This window comes from Hippoglossus hippoglossus, chromosome 8 (assembly GCF_009819705.1).
Source record: "Hippoglossus hippoglossus isolate fHipHip1 chromosome 8, fHipHip1.pri, whole genome shotgun sequence".
NCBI lineage: Eukaryota > Metazoa > Chordata > Actinopteri > Pleuronectiformes > Pleuronectidae > Hippoglossus > Hippoglossus hippoglossus.
The window spans coordinates 15,342,733-15,367,382 of NC_047158.1; the positions used below are offsets into that span (position 1 = coordinate 15,342,733).

The window sequence follows — 24,650 nt, forward strand, 5'->3', positions numbered from 1 at the left end:
ATGGAGCTGGGTAAGTGCAAGGCCAGCGTCTGTGTGCGGAGCGGAGACATACAGATACAGATTTACAGGCTTGTCCCAAGAAAACAAACGCTCAACGGAGACATTGCAGCAGCAGCAGGTGTGTCAGCAGCGGGTTGTACTGAGAGTGGAAGCAGACGTAGGAAAACACGAGGACGAGGCCTTTTAATGCCGTTACCTTTGTACTGTACAGTATCATTCCTCTGTAAGACATTTGGCATAACAGCACAATTAAAGAGCATTTTTCTCACACAGACACAGATATAGATTTAATACGACTCTATATTTGTCAGCGTTGTTTGGACAGAATAAAAAATACAGACTTTATAGACTTTTATAACACTTTATAGGCCTTAGACGTTCTGTAAAGACAACTTAGATAAGAAAACAAAGCTTTCACTAGCTGCACAGATTAACCTTAACAATTAAAAATATCACCTATAGACTTTTACAAAGCACTTGTGTATATTCTGAGATGTGACACTGCATCACTAGTTGAGAACTATCCATAATGCTGCATCTCTTACACTAAACTTGTCGCTCTGCTCAGTCTGTACAGCGTAACACAATGAAATAAATATTTTGGTTAATACACAAAAGTGCGTCATATATCGTAGCGTACGTTCTCATTACATTCACTCTCATTCTGTACAGTGCAAATACAAGGTATCGATGTTACAGTCGAAAGGAGTAGAACAGCAGTGAACAGCTAAAAACATATTGCACACTGCTCACGCCACATGATCCCACTTCTCCTTGTCCTACTGACGGGAATAAACATAAATAAAAAGGATCCTTACGACAGTTGAAATTGTCTCAAGTAGTAAGTGCCAACATCCCACTGTCTCATATGTACACGTTTGTAGCATTGGCGGTATCATACAAGAGCAAAACCATTTAGGAATAGAAAGTTATTAAAGCTACACCTGATGCAGTAAGAAAATCCTTATAAGTGGAGGTATAAACATGATACAGCACATTAAACAATCTATCATTGGGATGTAATTGATTATTTACTCGAGAAAATAATCTACGGTTAATCAGTAAAGAACCTATGTTACATTCAGGGTGGTGGGCTTCGTACAAAACACAGTTCACTAATAGGGAAACTGCATCTGTGGTTTCTTCCAAACCAACGATTGTACTTGGGTATATTTTAAGTAAAACATCTATATTCAGGATACAATTTAATTTTCATAAATCATCATCTTATTCAAGGATCTATCATAAAGTTTTACACCGTAGATAACTCTGGCTTAGAGAAAGAAAACTTAGGATGAACTATCGGAACTGTATCTTCTTAACAGTACAGATATGTTGACAACCAAACAACGTTGTGTTCTATCTTGAAGTCTTAAAGCTTTAGACTACAATAAAACTTATTTTGAAAAGGACACATACACTGCACCACTGGTATAATGCAAAATTGTCCATATTTGATGCAAAGACATTCTGTCTCGCTGAATGTAACCAAAAGTACATACATATATAATACACTGTATTTTATTGCTCAAAAATGTGGATTGAGTGTTATGTATGTGTGTGTATTTGTGCAGTGTAGAGAATGTGTATACAGTGTGTGTGTGTTTCAACGTCTCTGTGGACATGTATGTGTGTGTTACCAGGCCAGTGGGGAGGCCATTCGTGGACTCCGAGGACTCTTCTGGATTTCTGCAGCCTGATGCTCACTCAGCGCTCTCTGTTGTAAAGAACCAACAGGATTGCATCAAAGAGAATATATTTTTTTAGTTTTTTAAAGTCAGAGAGGGAGCCAAAGAGGACAATGAAATAAAATTCTTACTGTAAAACTGTAGAGGCGACAACAGGAATCATTCAAATGTAAAAATATTAAAATAGAGGGCTGAATCTTCCTCCCTCACCTCAAACTTGATCATGAACTCCGCAAAGATGCCAAAGAAGCCTTCGGTGTTGGTGGCTTTGCCGTCTTCTCCAAAGTAGGACGCAGTTTTGCTGAATTCTTCCATTGCTCTCTGTTGCAGGGACTCCAGAGACTGAATCGCTGGGTGACTGTTTTCCAAAAAGTTCTACACAATGAAGTCAAGGGCCACAAATGTTTCAAATCACCTCTTCTGTTTTTTGTTTACTTTATATGCTGAAATGAATCAATTTTGTGAAGGATACACTCATAACAACAGCAAAACGGTCGTCAGCAGTCGCAGGCATCTTCTGACAGGCCGAGCGAATATCTTGGATGGTTGCGTGAAGGTCATTCAGATCTGACGCGATCGTCCTCTGGTTTACTAAAGATGTGTGAGTGTGTAAAACAGGAGAATAAAAACACACTTTAAATCAGTGACTCATATGAGAAAAATGCTTTACACATGAATAAATGGTCAGTTTTTTCCGAGCTTAAAGGAAAATCAAACCTTTGGCTGCAGGTGGAACCATTGTTAGATCTTTGGAAAAATCCAACACGTCAGGAAAGTGTTGACACAACGACTTGACCAGAATGTGCAGGAATGTCGACTTCCCATCCACTGTTTTAGTTGTGCTCAACTGTAGAGGAAACACTGAATTCATTAACTTCATCAGCGTGATATGATGAAAAAGAAAAGAGCGACTACTCTGCACGACGTACCTCTGTAAGGAAGTTGATCTTGAAGCCTGTGGTCTTGTTGGTTTTCGGTTGGCTGTTATTCAAGTAGTTTCCCATCGCCAGCACAAACTGAAGAACGACAGAATGAGGCGAGCAGAACCGTTACTCTGCCAAACAACTCATTCATGTTTGAGCTTAAAAGGATTTTCAGTGTTTTGCAATATTTTTCCGAATCCTCATTCATAGGCGTGAATATTTTTTTTGTATGTTGGACTGTCTGTGTAGATCCAGCTCAGGGGTAAAAGTAAATGTACTGTAGGTTAGTGAATGTTTTACTGTTCTTCATATCTGATAACAAAAAACACCATATTCCTTATCGCTATCACACAGAATTGTAAACGCAGCATTTTTACCCCATCAGCACGACACCATACAAAGTTAATTAAATACAGGTATTTATTTCTTTGTGTACTTTTTCAAACAGTACTTTACCTCCAGTATCTTCGCTAGCTTCCTGCTGGTCTTCAGCTCCATGGAGGCCTTGTTGATACAGTCGAACGCTCCCCTCAACTCCTCGGTCTTCTCCTGCAGGGAACACTTGAAGAGGAGGCTCTGCAGGCGCGTATTGTACTCTGGTACTGACAACATCTGATGGAAATCACACACACACACACACACAATAAGCAAATGAGCCACTGATGATAAACAACACGGAAAATGACACAGGCTGACGTCTCCCACACAATGACTCATTCCACTACCCTGTCAGGACTGTACCTGCAACACAAACTGGTCTGGCTCACTGAGTTTGCCGGGGTCCTGTCTGTACTCTTCGTACTTTTTGACCTCCTCTGCGTCGGGGGCGTACAGCAGCAGCTGTTTGATGTGCGACGGCTCCAGCCTATCAGTGGCCATGTTCATCAGCACCTGACGCAGCTCGGCAGGAGACAGCTTCAGGTGGGCTATCAGGATGGCTAGAAGTTAAAGAAACAAAGGTTTAAATACAGGAGAAATGCTGGTATAATGTTCACCATCTTAGTTTATTCTTCTATCAGTATTTGATGATTACAGCTACACACATTGCAGCTGAGGCAGGTAAGAATATCCTTCATTTTTCTTGTATTTAGTCATAAAACAAATCAACCAAACCATGGCCACGCATTATATACCATTTTATACTTACAGGCATTGTAAGCCTTCTTATGGGACAGAATTTCTATCACATCTTTCTTCTTGAAGGTTTCTGGCAGGAGGGATGGATCTGGAGCCGGCACTAAAGTGGGGTCAGTGTTGGTAAGTGTTATTGGAGAATAACCTTAAATTCCACAAACTACAGTTGAACTATAAGGAATATTACAGAAATAAAACATAAAAAATAAAGTAAGTATAAAAAAGTAAGAAATTATGATTATTTTAAGGTTGGTTAGTTAGTATTTAAAAGTTAGACAATGTGCCATAAAGATACAAGTGTCATTCTGTCAAATCAAACAGTAATTACTATGATATGAATACAGCCACTTGTACTCACTGGAGCTCTTCTGTGTCCCAAAGTGCAGCTCCAGATCCAGATACTTCACCATGTCATGCAGTTTATCATAATCAGAATTTGCTCCCAACTACCAAAGATATGTAAAAATGGTGCAATGTAAATAACGATTTCATGACAAAACTTTACCATTTACTTGGCTCCTTGTGTCCAAACCCCACACAACTCACCTGTCCCCAGATGGTCCCCTCTGAATTCTCCACTTGCTCCCAGCGTAACCGCTTCACACTCATGTGGTTGGAATCCATTCTGGACAGACCGGGCCTTGGCAGGGGTGGAGGAGAGCAAGGTGGGGGCAGGGGCGGAGGAGGAGGGGGCCCCAGGTGCTCCGTGGGATCAGACAGAGAGTGCGGGAGGGACTGGGGCTGACTCTGACCATGGGATTGTTTATGGTGGGATGACTGGGATTGCGGCTGGTTTGGGGACTGCAGCAGGTGATGCGAGGGCTGAGACTGTGGGCGGGTGACTTGGGTGGAGGACTGGACTTGGTGCTGCAGCTTGTGGTGTTGGGGGAGGGGCTGGAATGTGGACAGGGTGGTTTGATGTGGCTGGAGGGGCTGAAAGGTAGAAAGAAGAGGCTGGGGCCTGTGGGTCTGCTGCGGAGGGTGGATGACATGAATCTGGTGTTGGTAGTCCTGCGGAGGAGGCTGTGGGGTTATGTGGTGGATGTGGTGAATCTGAGGTGTGCTAGAGTGGTGGTGGGTCTGCTGGATAGAGTGGGGTCTCTGGGGAGAGGGTTTGGTGGGTTGGGGGTGATGGGTTTGGTGGATCTGCTGCTCTTGGTGTCTCCCTTGAGGTGACACTTGGGTTTGATGATGACCTTTAAGACTTCTCCGGCTCTGGTGTGAGTGACTGTCTCGTTTTAGCTGAACAGGAAGGGAGCCAGGCTCCTGCTGGGCTTGATGCAGAACCTCTGCGGAGGAGTGATGGGGCATGGGTTGGTGCATCTGATGGGCTTGATGGAGCAGCTCTGTGGAGGAGTGGTGGGCCTGGGCCTTTTGCATTTGATGGAGCAGCTCAGTGGAGGAATGGTGTGGTTGACCCCGATGCATCTGCTGAGCTTGATGGAGAAGTTCTGTTGAGGAGTGGTGAGGCTGCATCTGCTGCATTTGATGAGCTTGGTTCAGTAACTCTGTTGAAGAATGATGTCCCTTGGTTTTGTGTATTTGGTGGAGCATTTCTGAGGAGGAGTAGTGGGCTTGGGCTTGCTGCATCTGCTGGAGTATCTCAGTAGATGAGTGATGGGCCTGAGATTGTTGCAACTGGTTGAGCACCTCAGCAGAGGAGTGATGGGCGGGGGCTTGGTGCATCTGGTGGAGCATCTCAGCTGAAGAATGGTGGGGATGGTTTCCAAGGCCCTGGTGACTTTGGTAGATTCCCTCAGCATATTGAGCTTGTTGGCCGGGGTGAGCCATCGGTTGGGGTGACGGTAGAGGTGGCGGTTGGTGCGGAGGAGGGGCTGAACGAGACAGACGTCGGTGGTGATGACCCGGGTGAGCCTGCTGCAGCTGTGCTTGGTGCATCACATAGAGAGGATGGTTGGCGTGGGGATGGGTGGAGTCTGGAGAAGGGAGTGGGGGTAAGGATTGGTGAAGTTGTTGGTGAGGAAGTGGTGACTGGGCTTTTTGCTGTGTTGGCTGGGTAGGCATCGAGTGGTGACTCTGGTAAATCTGTTGCATCTGTTGCTCTTGATAAGCTTGTTGCTCCTCGTAGGCCTGACGCTCCTCGAAAGCTTTTTGCTCCTTGTAAGCTTTTCGCTCCTGGTAAGCTTGAAGCTCTTCAAATGCCTTTTGCTCCTTGTAAGCTTGGCGCTGTTCGTATACCTTTTGCTCCTGGTAGGCTTGACGCTGTTCGTATGCTTGTCTTTCTTGGTAGGCTTGTTGCTCCTGGTGAATTTGTTGCTCTTCAATAGCTTTTTGTTCCTCGTATGCTTTCTGCTCCTCATAAGCTTGTCTCTCTTTGAAGAATGTCTCCTGGTAGGCCTGCTGCTCTTGAAACAGTTGTTGTTCCTCATAGGCTTTCTGCTCCTCATACGCCTGCCTCTCCTTGTACGCTTGTTGCTCCTCATAGACTTGTCTTCCCTGGTAGACTTGTTGTTCTTGGAAGGCTTTTAGCTCTAGTATGGTAGCATGCACCTGTAAGTCCTCTCTTGTGGGTAGTGCTTTATGGAGAGAGAGCCGCTTCGCTGGTGGATTACTGCGGGGTGGAGGTGGTGGAGGTGGTCCAGATTTACGGCGAATGGGCACATATGCTCTTGGGGAGTGTTCCGGGGTGAAGTGAAGCTGCTGTTGCGGTTGTTGGTGCTGAGGCGGTGCAGGTGGTGGAGGGGGAGGAGGCGGGTCATTGAACTGAACAGGTGGAGGCGGAGGAGGGGTCATGGGAGGAGGAGGGATGTGGTCAGAGGATGAGGAGTAGGTGAGAGAGGAGGCGTTCTCTTCTCCGCTGCTGCTTTGAACGTCACTCGGGCTGCTCAGCTCTGGGGCCACAAATCCTCCACTTTCTTCTTCGTCCACCCCCAGCTCCTCTTCATTATCCTCATCCTCATCATCCGGGAAACCCATCTGCACAACATCCTGGTATTAACACCAATCACACTTAATTAGACCATTAATTTCAAAATCGAACTTATTATCATATTGGTAAATGAATTGATCATGTCACATTGGTGCCAAATAAAACTAGTCTGGGTCTACAGGATCTCCCGACTCTATTTACCTGCAAAAAAACAATTTAAAACTTATGTCCACGTATGATTGGATCACCCACGACGGATGTCAATGCCAGATCTTTGTGTTTTTTATTATTCTTTGGGGTCAAAGTGTTTCACGACAAAATTTACTGAAGGAAACAAACTTTACAGGCCAGTGGATACAGAAAATATGTTCTATACCCATTCTATGTATGTGTAAGAGTCATGGGATCTGTTCTATTTTAACTGTGGATTCAGGGCAAACATTAGTGTACTGCAGGGACACAGTGTACCATGTGGGAATTAAGCCGCTATCAACAGGACCTATGGCATAATGGGTTATGTAGAAAAAATATTGTCAATGTGAATAATTTGTTATGTTTCAGACTGTTAAACTGAATAAGCATTAAAGGTTTTTAAATTACTAGCCAATACATTTTTAAAACAGCTTCAGAATGAGACTTTACAGTGCAGCGTTAATGTGACCCCACCTCCTCGTAGTCGTTCTCAGGAGTCAGGAAGTCGTCGATGATGGCCACCCTCTGTCCCAGCTGCTCACTCAGTGCATCCAGGAAGCGATCTGTGTCTTCTGAACGCGGTGGTTTGGAGAAGGTGTAGCGCCGCTTGCTGCTGCGAGCGGGTGGTGGACTAGCTGGGTAGTCAGCGGGCTCTGGGGGTGAAGGTGGGGGACTGTCCAAGCTGATGTAGGGATTGGACTCCCCGCTGGTCTGGCTGGGCAGCCCAGATGAGTAGAACTGAGCCTGAGGGGGGCTGGGGAGAGGCTCCTGCCAGGATGAAGGGGTCGAAGGACCTTTACGGCTCCCTGAGAGAAAGAGGATACAAACACAGTTATATTATTGACAGATAAACAGCTGAAGCATCATGTTAGGTGCAATGCCTCACACACAGAAACGTCTACATACTCTCTATCAGAGGCTTTCTATCACTGACACTTTCAGATACTGAACAAAAAGTAATCAGAACATCAGAAAACATTGTTAGTTTTCTAGTTCCACTTCCACCATCTCCATATCCTCCTTATTAGAGTAAAACAAGCCCACCTTGTACCTAAAAGTGAAATCTGAGACCACTCTGCATCCCTGGGGCTGACAGTCAGGCTTGTAGGAGGAGAGGCGATGCACAGACCAAATCCAGAAAAAGATGCCAATTTGTTAAAAGAACCCCCTAAAAAATTCCTCTCCCTCTGTGTGATGCCACGTCTGACCCTTCAGTCTTTTTCTGCGTACATCCAAAATAAATTAAATCTATTAACAGCCAGGATGAAAAACACTGAAAAAGACTCCTCTGCTGTATATTTACATATGTAGAGAAATCACAAAGATGCCTGTCTGTGTAAAATCCAAGGATGTGCAGTTGAGTCAGAACTAGGTTGGCTACCTTGGGATTCAAAATTTTTGTCATCCTCTTTCTCTAACATCATTCCACTAAACACATGCACACACTCACTCATGCACGAAATAGTAATTTTATACAATATAGTTATTATCTAACTCCAGCTGTAAGACTGTGAACTTTTGGGCACCTGTGTTAGCGAGCATTGAGGGGGAAGCCGAGCGCGAAGGAGGTTCCAGATCCAGCAAACTGTCTGGGGCGGGAGGAGGGCGGCTCTTTAGAGACTTGGACCTCTTGGATGAATACATGTTCTCCAGCTCAGCGTACACTGCCGACAGCTGGGAGGGTGGACATGCACAGAGAGACCGGAGTCAGACCTCTTGTCCTAATGACTATGAATCCTATTTTGATATTTACTGTATCTTGGTGTTTCTTACATTGGTGAGGTTGTTGGGAGTCTCAGGGAGGGAGGTGCCATCACCTGACTGTCTCTCTCCTGGAGCCAACCTCATCCCCGTCTCCATCACTGGCTCTGCACGGAGGCCTGTGGTAATACACTCATTAAATGACTTCCAAGGCTTTGTGGGTTTTTTACAGTGCACGATTCAGCTGATCTGGGATAAGAGTCAGCTCAGTTTACATGAACTCAAGTCAGATTTGGGCCAGTGACTGCAGGCAGCTGATTGTATCACAATGTACTGAGGGAAATCTACAGTATGAAATAATATCTGCCACACTGGTGATGTAAAAGATTATTACAAAATAATAACAATGTGAGTGATAATGATTTAAATAGTGATGATGCCGATGGGAATCAAAGGGGTCATGGTTACTGCTGCATCTGATCAAAGGAATGAGGAAGACAGTGAAGATCTGTACCCAGGCCCAAGTGTGTGCCAATGACCAGGTCATCTGAACTACGTCCCCTCACACTGCTCCTGTACGTGGTCCCCGTTACTCTCATGGAGCTGCTGCGGCGATGGGGCTCTTGGGCAGACTCAGGATCGGGAGGAAGGGGAGGTGGTGGTGGTGGTGGAACTGGAAAACACACACACACACACACACACACACACACACGCACACACACACACACACACACACACACACACACACACATTGGCAGTGCAGAGGAAGCACCCGGGTTATTGGACTTCCCTGAAGCGGACAAATGTATTAAAGATCCGGGCCAGAGGGATCATCTCACACACAAACTTCCTGTAGTTTACACACATAAAACTTCACAAAAATGTAAAAACCAAAGCCACATCTAACAATGTGGATATGAGCTCACACACCTGATGCTTTGAATCCAAGAAAGCGTGAGATCTTGCTCTGGCAGTGTTCCTGCTCCTCGTACGTCAGCAGCTGGTAAACAAACTGCCAGATCACCTGTTTGGCTGGAGTGTCCAGCACCGGGAACACATCCACGATCAGAGTGTCAACATTCCTGTTGCCAAGGAAACACAGGCAAGGTGACAGAGATGATTTGAACTAATAAGACACAATTCTATTTCCTGATCCACGTCTAACATATAATACATACCCACCTGATTTTGAAATCTTTATATACTGACAATTACACTGTCAACATGAAATGTTAATTTTCAGTGTCTCCGCAGCCAATTGTGGTTTAATTTAAATACAATTCAACCTGCACTGCAAAATATCAACAGTTCAGTTATACCTCTGACTTCAAATTCACCCTCTGACTCTCTTTTCCTCCCGTCTTTCCTTCCTTCTACTGTTTTCTTCCCACCCAATTGCTCACCTGTGCTGGAAGAAGTTCTCCAAAGCCTTGCAGATGGTGTACCTCTCCTGGATGGTCAGCAGGTGCTCCAGCTGCTGACCGAAGGTGCGGCCCTGAACCCTGATACTGGGAGGCAGAATCTCCGCCACCCACTGCAGGGAGCTGAACACAGGGGAGCGGGCACGTTCTGGGGGACCACCGCCTCCTGCGAGGTCCTGCTCTGCCAGGCTGAAAGTGGACGAACCGTCCTCCACTACCAGAGTGGGCATGGCACCACTGCCCTGCAGCATGGACACCACCTTCTCATGGGAGGAGGTCCTACAGACACATGCACACATACACTGGATGGAAGCCTTTTCTTTAAAAACTTCTGTATTATGCAGAAGACATCAGGTTTAGATTTGCTTTAGTAAATGCATTGTTTTCTGCAAAAAAGTCAAGTTAATGTGAGTGAGAGCTCAACCTCATGTCCAGCCCGTTGAGAAACAGGATGCGGTCTCCTGGTTTCAGACCTGCTTTGTCTGCTGGGCTTCCTGCGGAACAGAAAAAGAGAGTTTCAGCGATTTGATGATTTGACCAAGAAAAAGCAAAGATGAGGGAAAAGTCAAGCTTTGTAAAGATATTACAAAGTCCCCTTAAAAAGAGTTACTTGACTATAATATGTAAAAGTACTCATCTGGAACTGCAGCTGGCACATTTGCACAGACACAAATGCACAGACAAGTGAACGTACCAGGGATGACGGAATCAATCCACACTGGAGCATGACCTCTAAGAGTGAAGCCAAAACTCATGTTGCCTTTGCACACTCTCACCGTCCTGAAGAGACAGAGAAAGATTGAGCTTTGATCAACAGGAATCACCAAAAGTTATAGAAAAGCTGGTATTTACAAGTACACAGTCACATATGACAAAGGTCATGAAATACCAAGTTACCATAGAAACCCTGTTAGACTTCTCATAGTGAAACCAAAGTGTATTTTGGTAAAGGTGAACTATTTATTACTGTGGACTGACACAGTGGACCTCCAACATACTGCCATATTCAGCAGACTACTTTAAATTCACATCCTGCACGAGTCTACTTCAATATGGACAATTCCCCGGGGAGCTGTAGAGCATCTTCAAAGACTTGGGCCACTGCAGAGATGAGCAGATTCCTGGGGAAGTTTATTCCTGAAGTTTAAACGGATGGTGATAGGATGTTTGTAATCGTGTTGTTTACATGTTTTGAATAATTTAAAATCCAGATGAATGTGAGCAGGAGCTTAGCAGAGAGGAAACATAAAGACACGTCGGCAGATGAAGACAGTAAGGAGGAGGTCAGGCATGACTCGTCCAAATAGGTTTATGCTTTATATAGATTTAGGCTTCACCACTGGTGGGTCTGCTTTTCAGTTCACTCCTACACATTTCCACTGGCTTAAATTCCTGACGCAGAAAGACGTGTCACAGCAGTTCTCGTGTGGAGTGGTTACAGATTTGATCAGACAACGGGAGAGGAAGAGTTATTTCAGGAAAAGGGTCGTCTTTGAAAACTGACATGACCAGCTAGGGCTGAGCGACATGGGCGAAGACTTAATCATAAAGATTATCACATCAATCAATATCGATAATTGTCAGGATAATTATCACATTATGTTTTAAGACTGATGAAGGTTGGGGGTTTAAACTCTTCTTCATGGCCAAAGAATGACACTTTGCAAATCTGCGGTAGATCAATTATGTGTGAATCCTCCTCACTGTGCACATTGCATAAGCATTAAATCAACATATACAGTATATTAGACTTTTGTTATATTGCTATTGTTGAAAATTATAATTTATGATATTGTTTTATCGCCCAGCCCTAAAACCAGTGTTGCTGAAATAAAAGCTGTGACTCCTGCTGATAGAAACACACAGAAAGGATGAGTATTTAAATATTCATGATGCCACAGTACTGGGTGGGGCTGCAACATACACACCTGCAGTTGGTGGTGCTGCCACTGGAGTGGCCGGCTATTAGGGAGGTGGTCTTCCTCATGCCTCGGGTTGGTTGCATCACGCCTTCCTCTGCGTGGGTGCGTGGCACTGAGCTGGCGCGCGTGGAAACCAGGAGGCGCTCAGGGTGATCCTCGCTCCGGCTGCGGCGAAGGCGGTTGCGGCTGGGGTCACTGAAGCTCCGCCCCTTAAGCCGGCTCATCAGGCTCTGGGAAACCACCTCGTCAAAACGTTCCCGGTGCTTCTTGGGAATGAAGATCCTGGCAAACATTGTGGAACCAGAGTCAGATTGAGTAAGGAGAACAGATGTGGAGCAGCATCCCGTTCAGCTCAGTCAGTGAAAAGACCATTTTTTGTTTTCTGCACAGCGACAAAACACAATCACATGAAAAGCAACATCTCAGCCACAAAATCCACGACTCTGCTTGTCCAAAGAACATGGATTCTTGTTCTGGATACATATTGTTCCGGCTGGGGATCCACTTAATTGGTTAAAAAATAGTTCAGTCCATATCGTCTCATGGGAGGGCCGTGGCATGTAGAAGAAAGTGGTCCAACACTATAGATGGTGTGTGTGTGTCTGTGTGTGTCTGTGTGTGTGTGTGTGTGTGTGTGTGTGTGTGTGAGAGAGAGAGAGGATGAAAGAGATAAAGGATGAGCTTTGGTGTGTGTGGTCCCGTATTAGCGGCTGCAGGTAAGAGTGTTCAGCATCAGTGACAGCCCACAGCTAATATGCAAAGAGGAGGAAGAACAGTGCCGGAGCCACCTCTGGGAGAAAACACTCCACTCCCTCTATGAGTGTTATTTTCTCCTCCCATCATCAGCTCCCGCTGCCTTTTCCCTCTCTCCCACCCTCAGATACTGCTGAGTTTGATGTGGTTTGCGTTTCAGGGGAGGATTTGTAAGCCTGGCACGCTCACTTTCCTCTAGTCTGCTTTGTGTGATGATTATAAGAAAGCGTCCAGTCATTAAAATGAAGACTGGAAAGAGGACAAGCAGTAGTGACTATAAGTGCAAACTTATCAGAGAAGGCTTGTGTCTCGAGCAGCCTGAGGCTTGGTGGCAAAATTGGTGTCGTTGCCTCTTCTGTGACAGATGTTTGTCTTTTGTTGTTTTTCAGCATCAGCACAGAATTGTGAAGAAGCTCTTTGTTTTCCCATAACTAACAGTCAAACCTGTCATTCACCACTGATGTTTTAGACCGCTCGCAATGTCTGCTCCCATCAAGCTGCCTTGTAGCTGCGCTGCATGCCGTTTATTTTTGGCCAATTATCTGCGAGAACAAGAAAATAACAAAACAGAACAACAGAAATGACCCAGAAAGGAAAGAGACATTGCCGATAACTGTGTTTTAGAAGTGTTTTATTTCATGTTTCCTTTAAATATAGGAAGCCTGAAGCCTCCCTGATTCGGTTTCCTTTATCTGCAGATAATTGCACACAGATAACTGAGCAAACCTCCACCTCACATGCACATACACACACACACCTCATTTGTCACTTTTGTCTTTTGCGTATCTGCCTCCCAATCCCACCCACAAGATGATGCTGCCTCCATCCTCAACATAAGCCTCTCTCTATCGTTCCATCTTCAATGTGAATCTCCAGGGTTCCTCCGCTGTGCATTGGAAAAAAAGAGTGCTTTGTGTTTTTTTTAGCGTGCACAAGTTCCAACGTGCATCCACACACACGCAGCACAGCTCCTCATGCAAATGCCACAGTTGAGAATAAGGCTCAGCGATGCAGTTTCGGGTTTTAAAAGCAGCCACAGTCACTTTGCAGGTACATTTGGGAACGTTGTTTGGAAGCAAGGAATAAATGTTTTGGTTTTAGATTTGAATCAAGAGTGATGAAGAAGCTGAGCTGCCTCCATACCAATAAAAAACAGATTTCTGCCCTATGGAGGAGTCAAAATGTCAAAATGCTGACACGCGCGCGCACACACACACACACACACACACAAACCAAAAAGCATGCCTGTAATTACAGCTAAAACCAGGCAACCTCACTTTGATCCAGTCCAGGTTTTTTAAATCAGGTCATGGACTCTCAGGCTGTAAATCCAAGTTAAACCACTCGTAACCAATTAAACGTAACTAAGTGCGTTCTACGGTATGTTATTTATATATAAATATATTGAATTCAATACAGTCACCATTTCAGTCATGTTAGATTTTTAAGATAAACCAGACTGCTATGAAACGGTGGCACCACACACTTGCATCTTATTTATGGAAGTTTACTGCAAGTGTGATTGTGCCAAACAGTTTTAAGTGAACAGTTCCTACGACTCTGAAACTCTCTGCCATATGTCCCATTTGATCTACCCCTGACTAATGAGATTTTAACCATGTGTCTATTATTATTATTATTATTATTAGAAGTAGTAGTAGTTGCAGTACAGGCTGCCCCTGCCACAGTCTCTCCTGGTCTACCACCTTGTCGGAGCGCAGGAAAGCTTTCCAACCCTCCCCACAGCTTTCCAACGTTACATCCCAGGGGGTCAGTAAACACACGTCTCAATCATGTGATGGGAATCCTGAGCAAACTGCCAAATCACTTTGTGTGTGCGTGTGTGTATGTGTGTGTGTGTGTTAAATGATTAATACCTGTTTTTTGTGAGTTCACCCAGCTGTGGAGGCACTGGTTGCATCACAAACCACTATAATCTTACAATGATAACTGCTTAATAAATAAGCCTTGTAATGGCAGTAATGTAAGCTTCATGTAAATGTACCTTATGTAATGCAATAAATAATTGCTTTAAAAATATGGTAATTAAGCCTTGTTAAGCCCTCAACACCTAACAGAAGACAAATGTCCTCTCTTCCTCTTCAAAGACAACAAAGCAAGGAAGTAAAGTTAATTATTTACCATTAGGTCTATAATCATCTTCCATTGCATTTAGCCTTTCTGTTAATTTTTACTTGCAACTAAAACTACACCACAGCAAGGAAACAGCACAAATTAGACTCTTAGAGTCCCTGTCCCTGTGATTCTGATCCTAGATCTGCAGCCAAAAGACTATTACTGGAAGAAATGTGCTTTTCTTAAAGTGTGTTACATTATTGCAAGACCCCAATACATGATTAGAGTGTGTTGGGGGTGTAAAGAAGCACAGCATCAATGTAATTACAATGATAATACACAGTCATATATCTCTGTCCTTGAAGTCCTATAAACACACGTGCACAGTGTGTATTGTTAACACACACAAATGCATATTTAACAGCTGCATAACAACAAAAAAGACATATTAGTGTTTTGTGCCAAGGTGAAAACCAAGAACTGATCTCTCATCGTGATTCACTGTCTCTTAAAACTATTGATTAAGTTATGAGAGGAGTGACGTGTTGGTGCACGTGTGGAAAATGTGTCAGTACAACCCCGATCAATCAGTGATCTCATTATTGAAGTGATAATCTTCTCTATGGGTTCAGATTTATTTGCTTACATCCTGAAAACCAAAAGCCAAAGGAAGTAGAGTATGTAGGTGACAGTGATTAAGTGCACGATGTGTTCATGCTCCAAAATGGCAAAACTTCACCCGAGGGCTACAACGTGCTCATCTGTGACGCCAAGCTGCTCTGTGGTGTTATCTCGAGGGTCAGCTTTCTCTTGCAAGCAGAGAAGTAGTGAGAGACTCTTAACATGGCAATAACATACAGTGGGGAAAAAAGAGGAGGAATCAATGGAATGATTTGAAGAATGGCATAAAAAGCCAATACGAGGATATAAGTGGTAAAATATGACAGAGCCACAGAGAGAAGAAGTGGAGAACTAGAGCTCTTTCTAGGCCAGGGTCATGAAACTACTGGGAATGGCGCTGGGTAGTCTGTGCTCCGTACACTATGTAGGCCACAGAACTTTCCAAAACAACATTCATACATCACCACAGTGACTCGGACAAACGGCGGATAGGGAGAACGAAAAAGAACAGGGACATTTATGGTTTTACAGCAGACTCAGCACTCCATTTCATTTGATCAACCATTGACTTCGGCTCCGATCATCACCGACAGCTCTTGAAGTTTGGCCTCGCTGCGCTTTCATGGTGCGATCTATAAGCGAAAGAGCATTTCACTTGTCAAATCTTGTAACCCAACCAAACACAAGTGAGCAGAACTTCACAGCCGCCTCCACTGAAGTTGGATGTAGGCCTCGGGATGCCCTCAATTATAAGGAGGGCGAGAGGAGTCTATAATTAGGTCGGAGGGGGGGGGGATCGAGGACAGGGCGCGCAGACAGATGAATGACAACTGCAATCAGCTGGGAAACTCATCGCAAAGAACCATCAGACCCACTTCTGATCAGACAGTTTGACAGCAGGGCCAAGCATGAATTTGCAGACATGGAATTAAACCGTCTCAGAAATGAGACCCTAACAAGAAAGAATGATCAGTTGAAGTAGAGCTGAGTTTTGCTGGAATCAACAGTTTTTCTCGATATAGAGACAGCCCACATATATTTCACATGCTGGCAGAATAATTGTCAATACAAGCCGTGACAACAGACACACAGAACCGTTGCACGACAATACTCCAGCAACTTCAGATACGAGTCAGCACAAACAACACAAAAGCAAAGTGGAAGCGCCATACCGAAAGTGTCTGGAAAGGCTCCTGTCCCTTCCCATGGCTCTTTGGGGGCTTTGAGGAAGTGCCTGCGCTCAGTTAAGCAATGCAAATGCCTCCCCTGTATCTCGGTGAGTCCCCATCTAGTCTGAACAAGCAAACTCTCCAGGACAAAGGGAGAAGAGGAGAAAGATGGAAGAACAAGAAGGCGTCCGGGATCTCAAAACCGCTCACTGCAGACTCGAAAAAACTGCCAGATGAAGAAAGAGAGAGAATGAGAGAGAGGGAGGGAGCAAAGTGTAAAAATCCCTCCACACCTCCAAAACATCCTCAGGCAGCATCCTCAGCTGTTCTCCAACTTCATGTTTGGGGCGGCACTCTCCCCTCGTCCCCATGTTGTTGCCTCTCTTTCGGGGACCAGTGAAGCCAGGTCACCACAGGGTGGTCTTCCCGGGCACAGCTACGGGACAATCCTCATCACTTGAGTCGTCCATCATTTGGCAGAGGGAAGAAGTGAGTGACAAATCATCTCTTCCCTCAGTGGAGGAAGGAGGAAGGAATGAGAGGAACAGAGGAGTAAGTGAGGAGGGAGAGAGGAGGAGAGAATCAGAGAAGAGAGGAGAGCCCCGGTGGAATTTCATAGGCAGGTCAGAACAATGACTGTGTGTGTGTGAGTGTGTGAGTGTGTGAGTGTGTGTGTGTGTGTGTGTGTGTGTGTGTGTGTGTGTGTGTGTGTGTGTGTGTGTGTGTGTGTGTGTGTGAGAACCACTTATATGAGTAACTGAATGTTCGAAAACTTTTACAGTCAAGCCTGCATGAATGACATTTGCTCGACACAACATTTATTTCTACACGTACGGCTGAGCAATAAAACAATATCAATAATTATCGCGATATAGTTTTTGTCAAATTGATCTACCTCAGAATTGTAAAATGTTGTGTTTGTCATTCTCTGCCCATAAAGACAAGTTTAACCTTCTCTCAGGAGCAGAAGTCACTCTTTAAACTTAAAGGAAGTAATAATGTGATAGTTATCCTGATTATAATCAATATCGACTGATATGAACATTTTAATCTTGATTTAAGTTTCTGACCATGTTGCTTGGCATCCGTCCTAATCTGTGTAAATACCTCGAGCCCAGAACATCTTCACTAATCCTCACTAATCACAGAAACACATCAAACATCGAGGAAAAATAAAGAAAACAAATGCACTGCATCCCAAACCCTGGGTAGAGAATGCATCGGTCTAATTGATTCACAGCTTTGAAGTCTATATACAGATACACAAAGGCTGTAATTAAATTCAGTTACAACAACACGACAGAACAACACAAACTAAAGAGCTAATAGTTGTTCCGGGATTGTCTCTAATGACACTCTGGATACATAATCCTCTGCCTGATTTCCAAGTGTTCAAGCACTCGCTAAAGCTGTAACCCCTGGGTTTTTTGGAGCCATTTAAAGAAACAACACTGGCAAGTGCGTCAGAAACCTAAGAGAGAATTTATTAAAAGAAATAGGCTGCATATAAATAGAACACATCCTGTGGGAGGGCGAGGCGAATCGGCGAGGGGACAGATGCAGACGGAGCGGAGCGTGGCCCCGGCTGGTCAAGTTTTACAGGGCGTACAGAAGACATAACTTCTGTTAGGCTCACACCCTCTGTGTGTGTGTGTGTGTGTGTGTGTGTGTGTGTGTGTGTGTGTGTGTGTGTGTGTGTGTGTGTGTGTGACTGATGTGACAATGATTGAGGCAGATGAAGAGAGACTGACAGGTTGGGGGATCCAGCTCCAGACACATTGGTTCTCCACGCCTCAAATGACAACACTGGCCCCCAGCTCATCTACAATATTATATCTTCAGTGGTTTGTTGATGTCTTAGAGGCTGGATGCAAAAACCGTGATTAGGAAATAAGACAACCAGTGAATTGGAATAGAGAAAATAAATGTAAATACAGCTATTAACATATTCAGACCAGCTTTAACTCTGCGTTAATGTCAACAAGACAAGTTTATCATGTTAGCACGCAACCACTTGATATGTAGACAATATACAGCGGAATGTATTGGAGTTATTTGGTGACAAACCATTGAATTAAAAGTACCTAACTAGGGTGGCAGCCGTTTGCACAAACCATTGCTCGTGAACAACCTGGAGGCAAAACTCCCCAAGTCTGCTGCCACAGAAATGTAATGATAAGATCTTTCTGCTGAAAACATTACCAGCTATTCAAAATGTAAAATATAGATAATACCTCGATATACCTTATATACCTTTTTAGAGACTAAAGAACGGACACTGCAGCAAGAGACACAAAGAAATATTTTGCATATTAACGCCTTTCAATGTTAAAGCACACCTGAACTTTACGTAGCAGGATGGAACTATGGGTAACTACAGCTGAAGTTACAGTAGATTTATATCAGAAGTCAGACTGTTACTGGGACAGTTCCTCGCTGCCTGAATGTGAGGAAAACAGCTACAACAGTCATCAGGCCTCTGTGGAAACAGCCAATGCATAATTAATGTCACTGCTGTGCAAGACAAACATTACGAAGCATTTTCACAGGCAGCTTTCGAAGAAAGGAAATCAGAGCTGTGATGAAGAGGCGGCTGGACAACAGCTGGAGGAAGAACAGATTACTCAACAAAAATCTGTCACTGGACAAGCTGAGCACTAATTGACAGTAAAACGACTGCTCGTTCAACATACTTTAACTGCACCTCTGCTCATTTCATGTCCAATCATGGGCGGCGACATAAGACGCTCGGACACCAAGCTCGTTCACTGCTCACTGCAAAATCAGCAATGCACAATGTTATGTCAAATCGATTTTCAATACTCACTTGAGGCAGCAGAGCATAATTCCTTCCAGCATAAAACTTCAGAGCAGGGACCATGTGCATGTGCGTGTGAGAGACATGCAGTGTGAGGATCTGCATGTTGTTGTGCTCTCTAAAGCACCAGCAGCAAACTGGCTAAGAGCTGTATGCAGAGGAGGGAATAAAGAGAATCCAGTGATGAGATCCACAGGAAAAAAAAAGAAAACGGTGCATATATCAAAGGGTGCATCACAGCTGACAGGGAGAGCTGGGAGAGGAAGGGACCAACAGAGAGAAAGTCAAAGTGAGAGCAAGTGACAGAAGGGGGGGGGGGGGGTCTGCCAAAAAGAATTTGCGAATGTGTGCAGAGGTATTGTATTTTAGGTTCTGATTTCCAGATCAATGCTGAGTCGGGAGAAAGGCAATATTCAGCAGTGATTTTCTCACCACAGCCTCGTGTACTGTTCCTAAAAGGGGAGAAACAGGACAAAGTGACATTTAAGCACCCGAGGGCAACACTCCCCATCCCTCATAGTAAACTGCTGAGGGGGCATTTCTAAAATACTGATTTCAAAGGGCAATTAAGGAGTTTGAAGTCCCTCTCTGCTCCTTTAGTTATGTAATAATGTGCTGTACAGTGAATCTGAATATAATGTACCACACAACTGACTATAACTCTCCCTTGTGCACTTTTACAAGCTTTCTCAAAATCTAAAGACTAGGAGAGACAATGATTGAAAACAAAGCCACGACCTTATCTGACTCTGGTTTTCAATTCAGCTGAAAAGAATTAGGAGAGTTTTTCTGTATTGAAAAAGATGTTAATAATTTATCAAGGCACATATTTTGGAGAAAAAAAAAACTAATCAGACATGTTTAGGGAACTGATATTTATGAGTGTGTGCAATTTGTGGCAGAAAATCGGGATCTGGTGAATTTAAATGTGGTTTCATAAGAGGACTGGGCTTTGGTAGAGGTCTGTGGTCCACTGAGTGCAATCTTAGTTTTGTTAATGTCCTCTAGTCAAGTGCTGCAGAAATCAAGAAGTAATTTACAAAAGGCATAAGGACCACTCAAGTAACCATACACAATCCAAGCAGAATTGAGAAATACAAGGAGTTTGGTTGTTTGGAAAAATTCCGTACTAATAAGCATCACAGTTACTCCCCAACAAAGCATGAAAGGACTTTTCGTGCACCCTCATGAACCCTCAGCTTCAACTCTGAACTCACGAGCGTACACAATTCACCCATTCAGAGATAAGACTGGAAACAGCAGTGCTCACTAAAACATGAATGTGTTGCAGGGGAATCCAGATGTAAAAGCTGTTGCAGAACTTTGTCACACAGTGGATCGCCCCTGGTTTTGCAGGACTGCAGAGTGTAGAGGGTTTTCAGTTATAAGAAATTCCCTTGTACCTGACAAAGCCCCTTAAATTGAGCCCATGTGTGGTGCTTCAGACTATTAGTCATGGAAAGCTGTGCATGCAAGCGTGTGACCTCTAAGTGCGCAAGTGCGACCGATCAGCTACCTGACGCTGTCGATCAGCTGCTGATGCTCCTCTGTGATCAGGATATCAGGCAGCGCCTCGGCCAGACTCTCCACATCCCTCTCGGCAGCGTACTGCTTCAGCACGTCAAACAGCTGCTCCTTCACATCTGGTTCCTCCCCCAGCACCTCCTCCACCTAATGGATAAATACATTCATTAATACACACTATCGCAAAACAGCATGTATTCCCTCTGAGATGCAACCATGCATTTCACAGCCACCTTCTTATTGAACTCCATGGCCTTGTGGGCGCGACTGTCCCTGACGCTGTCCCCGCTCTGTGACAACACCCTCATGCTGCTGCTTAACCGCTTGGGTCTCCGGGCCATACTGAGCACGCCCAGACGCAGAGGTCGACCCTGAGCTGCTTTGATCATGGCCGCCGCCGTTTCGTGATGCTTCACTGGGATGCCGTTGACCTCCATGACGTAGTCCCCGGCCTTCAGGCCACTGCGCCCGGCCGGGCCGCTGGGCATGCAGTCCTCCACCATCAGAGGGCTATCTCCAACGATGGTGAATCCAAAACGGCCATCAGGGCCAGGGGTGATGTCGATCTAAAGAAGGGAAAAAGCATGGCTGAGTGACTTTTTTTCACCAGATCAAAACACAAAATGCAGGTTATTGTGTGTCAGCTGACCTGTTCAAGCCGTGACACTACTCCGATGCTGGGTGGGACAGTCTTGAGGGTCTGAGCCAGGGCAACTAGAGCCGGTGTGCTGAGGTTGGTCACATCCTGGCCCTCGATGTCCACCACCTGGTCGCCCGGCTGCAGGCCGGCCAGGTAGGCACTGCTGCCCTCCACCACGGAGAGGATGTAGCTGGGCCCAGTGCCACCCAGCCGGAAACCAAACGCCTCTGGCCAGTTCTGATTGGTGGCAGGGAGACCGAGGTCTGGAGGATGGATGGAAAGATCAAACTCAGAGAGGTTCAAAGGGATGGACACTGTAATCAGCATGTTTTTGGAAGGTATTAGTAAAAAAGTTTAGCTTCAAAGGGGCAGCCAGGTTGATATCTCAGGTAGTTTTCTTTCATCAGCACAAGAAATCAGCAAACAGGGCCTTTTTAATGCTGCAGGATACATGCGCAAGTATTAACTGCTTATCTGGAGCATGCAGCTCATAGAGAGGAACAGGTTGTGACTGAAATGGAGGTCAGAATGTCCAATGGTTTAAATAGGGCACCTCAGTGATGGAGCTGCCGACTTGTCACAGCAAGTGCACTGGTCTGTTTAATGAGGCCACGAATAAAAAGACACAGAAGACTCTGGGAAAAAAAAATCTTTCTTTCATATTGATAGATTTGTTTTCCATAAATTCAACGACAGTTAAAGAGAGATACAAAATTACTGAAGGTTATTTTTGACTGATGGTATCGAGCCCACATGTTGAACTGCTGCCCTTCCCCTGGTCACTGGCCTCATTCTACTGCAGCAGGAAGAGTCCCAACAGGCCCATTTAATCTCATCTACAACCATCTGGATCATCAAACATATATCCATACAGTAGAAATATGTAGGACATTACAGGGATCAGTCTATGTGATGGTGTCTGTGGAAAATCTCTCACCAAACATTACAATCTTGCTCCATAATCTAGATCATAAACTGATAACTCTAAATAACCTTTTGAGCACATGTACTTGCCCTTAGTTTAGTTTAAATTCATGTTATTTTCCAATCTCGTTTCGCTGTGATTTTGCGCTTCACATCTTGCACGTTTATATATATATATATTAAAGAGTAATAAAAGCTTAGGTTGCAAATACCTGAAATATAATTACCCAAATAAATAATAAAAATAATCTCAGGTCTCAAGTCGAGCTCGCACTACCACACCCAATGAGAATTATCTTAATCGCCCCCCGAGTGCAAAACTAAAAGAGAGACCTTGACATTGTGGGATGAAAGAGAGCTCATGTAAGAAAAAAGTAATTGCATACAGTTGTTCATCAAACCACCAGAACTAAACCATTCTTTTTCTTCTTGTAACTGAGCGGAGGCAGAGAAAGATGGAGGCAGGAAGAGTGAGACAAACAAAATTAGATACAGAGATAAAAGTAACAAAAAAAAGTGCACAAGAAGTGAGAGAATAAAAGTCTTCAGATCAGCATCAATGCAAAAAGAGACAAATCAGATCTTCCTGGACCACAGGGCAAAATATTCAGGGAGAGCTGTGGCTGAGTGAATAAATCAAATCAAACCCAAAGGCTCAAAGAGGCGCAGAACTTTGGTTCAGACTAATGAGAGGAAGCATCAAACTGTAGCCGATTATTGATCTCAAATACTTTGGGAAATCACTGTCGCGGAGCTGCGGATGACAGTCTTTCCTCCCTGACAGAACACAAGCTGCACTCAGAGGATTGTCAAGACTTCCTTTCGTCCTGTTCTCTCCATCCTGTGCCCTAGATACACAATCTCAGCGACCCTCCAGCAGTTCAGGACAGCTTTGAAAAAATTATGATTCTGAGAAAAAGAAGACTTACAGAAATCTTTGGAGGCACTCCGGGTCCCGGACTTGCTCTGGCGAAGGGAGAAGCGGCCCTTCCTGCTCAGGAAGCGCCTCATCCTTGCCCGGCTTGCGGCAGGGCACGTTCCAGCCAGCCTCCTTTAACCCCCGTCCAGGGGGTCGATGCAGCCAAAGAGTGCCCTCGGACACTCTCGTGCTGCTCCTCACCTGAGCTCACCTCCTCCAAAAGCCTCTACCCAGCTAGGCAAATCAAGGGTACCTAAAAAGGTCACATCTGTAGGTTATATAGGCCAATACCGTCCCCTGTTCTCAATCAAAGAACCAGCGCTCTGTAGTTGAGGACAGGGAGGCCAGAGGAGAGGGGAGAGCATCTGAAAATCAGGCTCTCCATCCTGGATGAGGCAGCCCAGCCTCAGCCTCGGTCCAAGCCCTATGGCAGAGCGGTGATCAGAAAACTGGGACACTCTCACTTGGTCCTGAAATGGTTCTTTGCAAGAAAAGGTACTGCAAAGCCCCATTTTTCTATAAATACCTTTGCCTTTCTCTCTCCCGCCCTCTCTTTCTCTCTGTCTCCCTCTGTCGCTCATGTGGATGGGGGCCCTCTCTGTGGGCTGAGGAGTGACCCAGAAACTGTGTGCTGTACCAGCCAGGGACACTTCTCTGATTATAGCGAATTGTGTTAACCTCAGTGGCGGAGCAGCGGTTACAGAGATGTAACCTGCAGATATGCTCAAGGTTACACGCACCAAGTACAGCAGTGTTCAAGCAGAGCCAATCAGCTGGGGAGAATTTAGCATGGGAATTAAAAATACTAATGGTAGATCGTCAGTAAGACAGAGATAACTGCAGCAGTGGGCACTGTGTTTTCAAAGCAGGTGGTGTTCCCAGGATGAGGTGGTAGATGACATTCACACTGTAGCCACACATACACACACACACTTCTAAAAATAAAGATGACATTAACTTAACTCAGCAACAGAGAAACCCCATCACCAACATTAGTTGATCATCTCGGCTCTGCAACGTAGGAAAGAAAAGGGCTGATACTGAAGCATATTTCACTTAAGTTTAGGAAACAGTTAGAATACGTGGATTGGTAAAAACCTAACATGCTACAGACAAATCTATGTGGACCAGGGAGATCGTTACAGTGGATTACTCTCATTGAAAACATTAATGTGAGCAATTTGGTTGGTTTAAGGGGTCAAAGATCCTTGTGCTTGAATCAACATGGGTCCCAAAAAAATGTTTTTGCTAGATCAACCCATGCATTTGGTTTGTGTAGATGACAAAATAAGGTTTGGCTTCACAATCGATTTAGTGCACCAAACAATCACATCC

The 24,650-nt window shown here is 44.7% G+C and overlaps 1 protein-coding gene across 5 annotated transcripts; it reads right to left on the reverse strand.

The window, feature by feature from the left end:
- Positions 1–284: 284 nt before the first annotated feature.
- On the reverse strand, positions 285–23,795 carry grid2ipa (glutamate receptor, ionotropic, delta 2 (Grid2) interacting protein, a). 5 transcript variants are annotated; one of them, XR_004614724.1, is made up of 24 exons: positions 23,326–23,795; positions 21,482–21,735; positions 21,066–21,398; positions 20,825–20,979; positions 11,878–12,153; positions 10,644–10,729; positions 10,374–10,443; positions 9,932–10,228; positions 9,459–9,610; positions 9,043–9,201; positions 8,601–8,707; positions 8,354–8,501; positions 7,302–7,633; positions 4,292–6,694; positions 4,104–4,191; positions 3,759–3,848; positions 3,353–3,549; positions 3,068–3,223; positions 2,618–2,704; positions 2,406–2,535; positions 2,161–2,279; positions 1,899–2,063; positions 1,080–1,717; positions 285–1,034 (listed from the first exon to the last, which is right to left on the reverse strand). XR_004614724.1 is itself a non-coding variant. In XM_034593745.1 (23 exons), the coding sequence occupies exons 1-23, from the start codon at positions 23,405–23,407 to the stop codon at positions 1,637–1,639; spliced, it is 5,955 nt and encodes a 1,984-aa protein (XP_034449636.1). In that variant the 5' UTR covers positions 23,408–23,795; the 3' UTR covers positions 285–1,636. The 5 variants fall into 5 exon arrangements, 4 of the variants coding, with proteins under 4 accessions (XP_034449636.1, XP_034449635.1, XP_034449638.1 ...); XM_034593745.1 differs by having other exon boundaries at positions 285–1,717; positions 4,292–6,682; XM_034593744.1 differs by having other exon boundaries at positions 285–1,717.
- Positions 23,796–24,650: the final 855 nt, after the last annotated feature.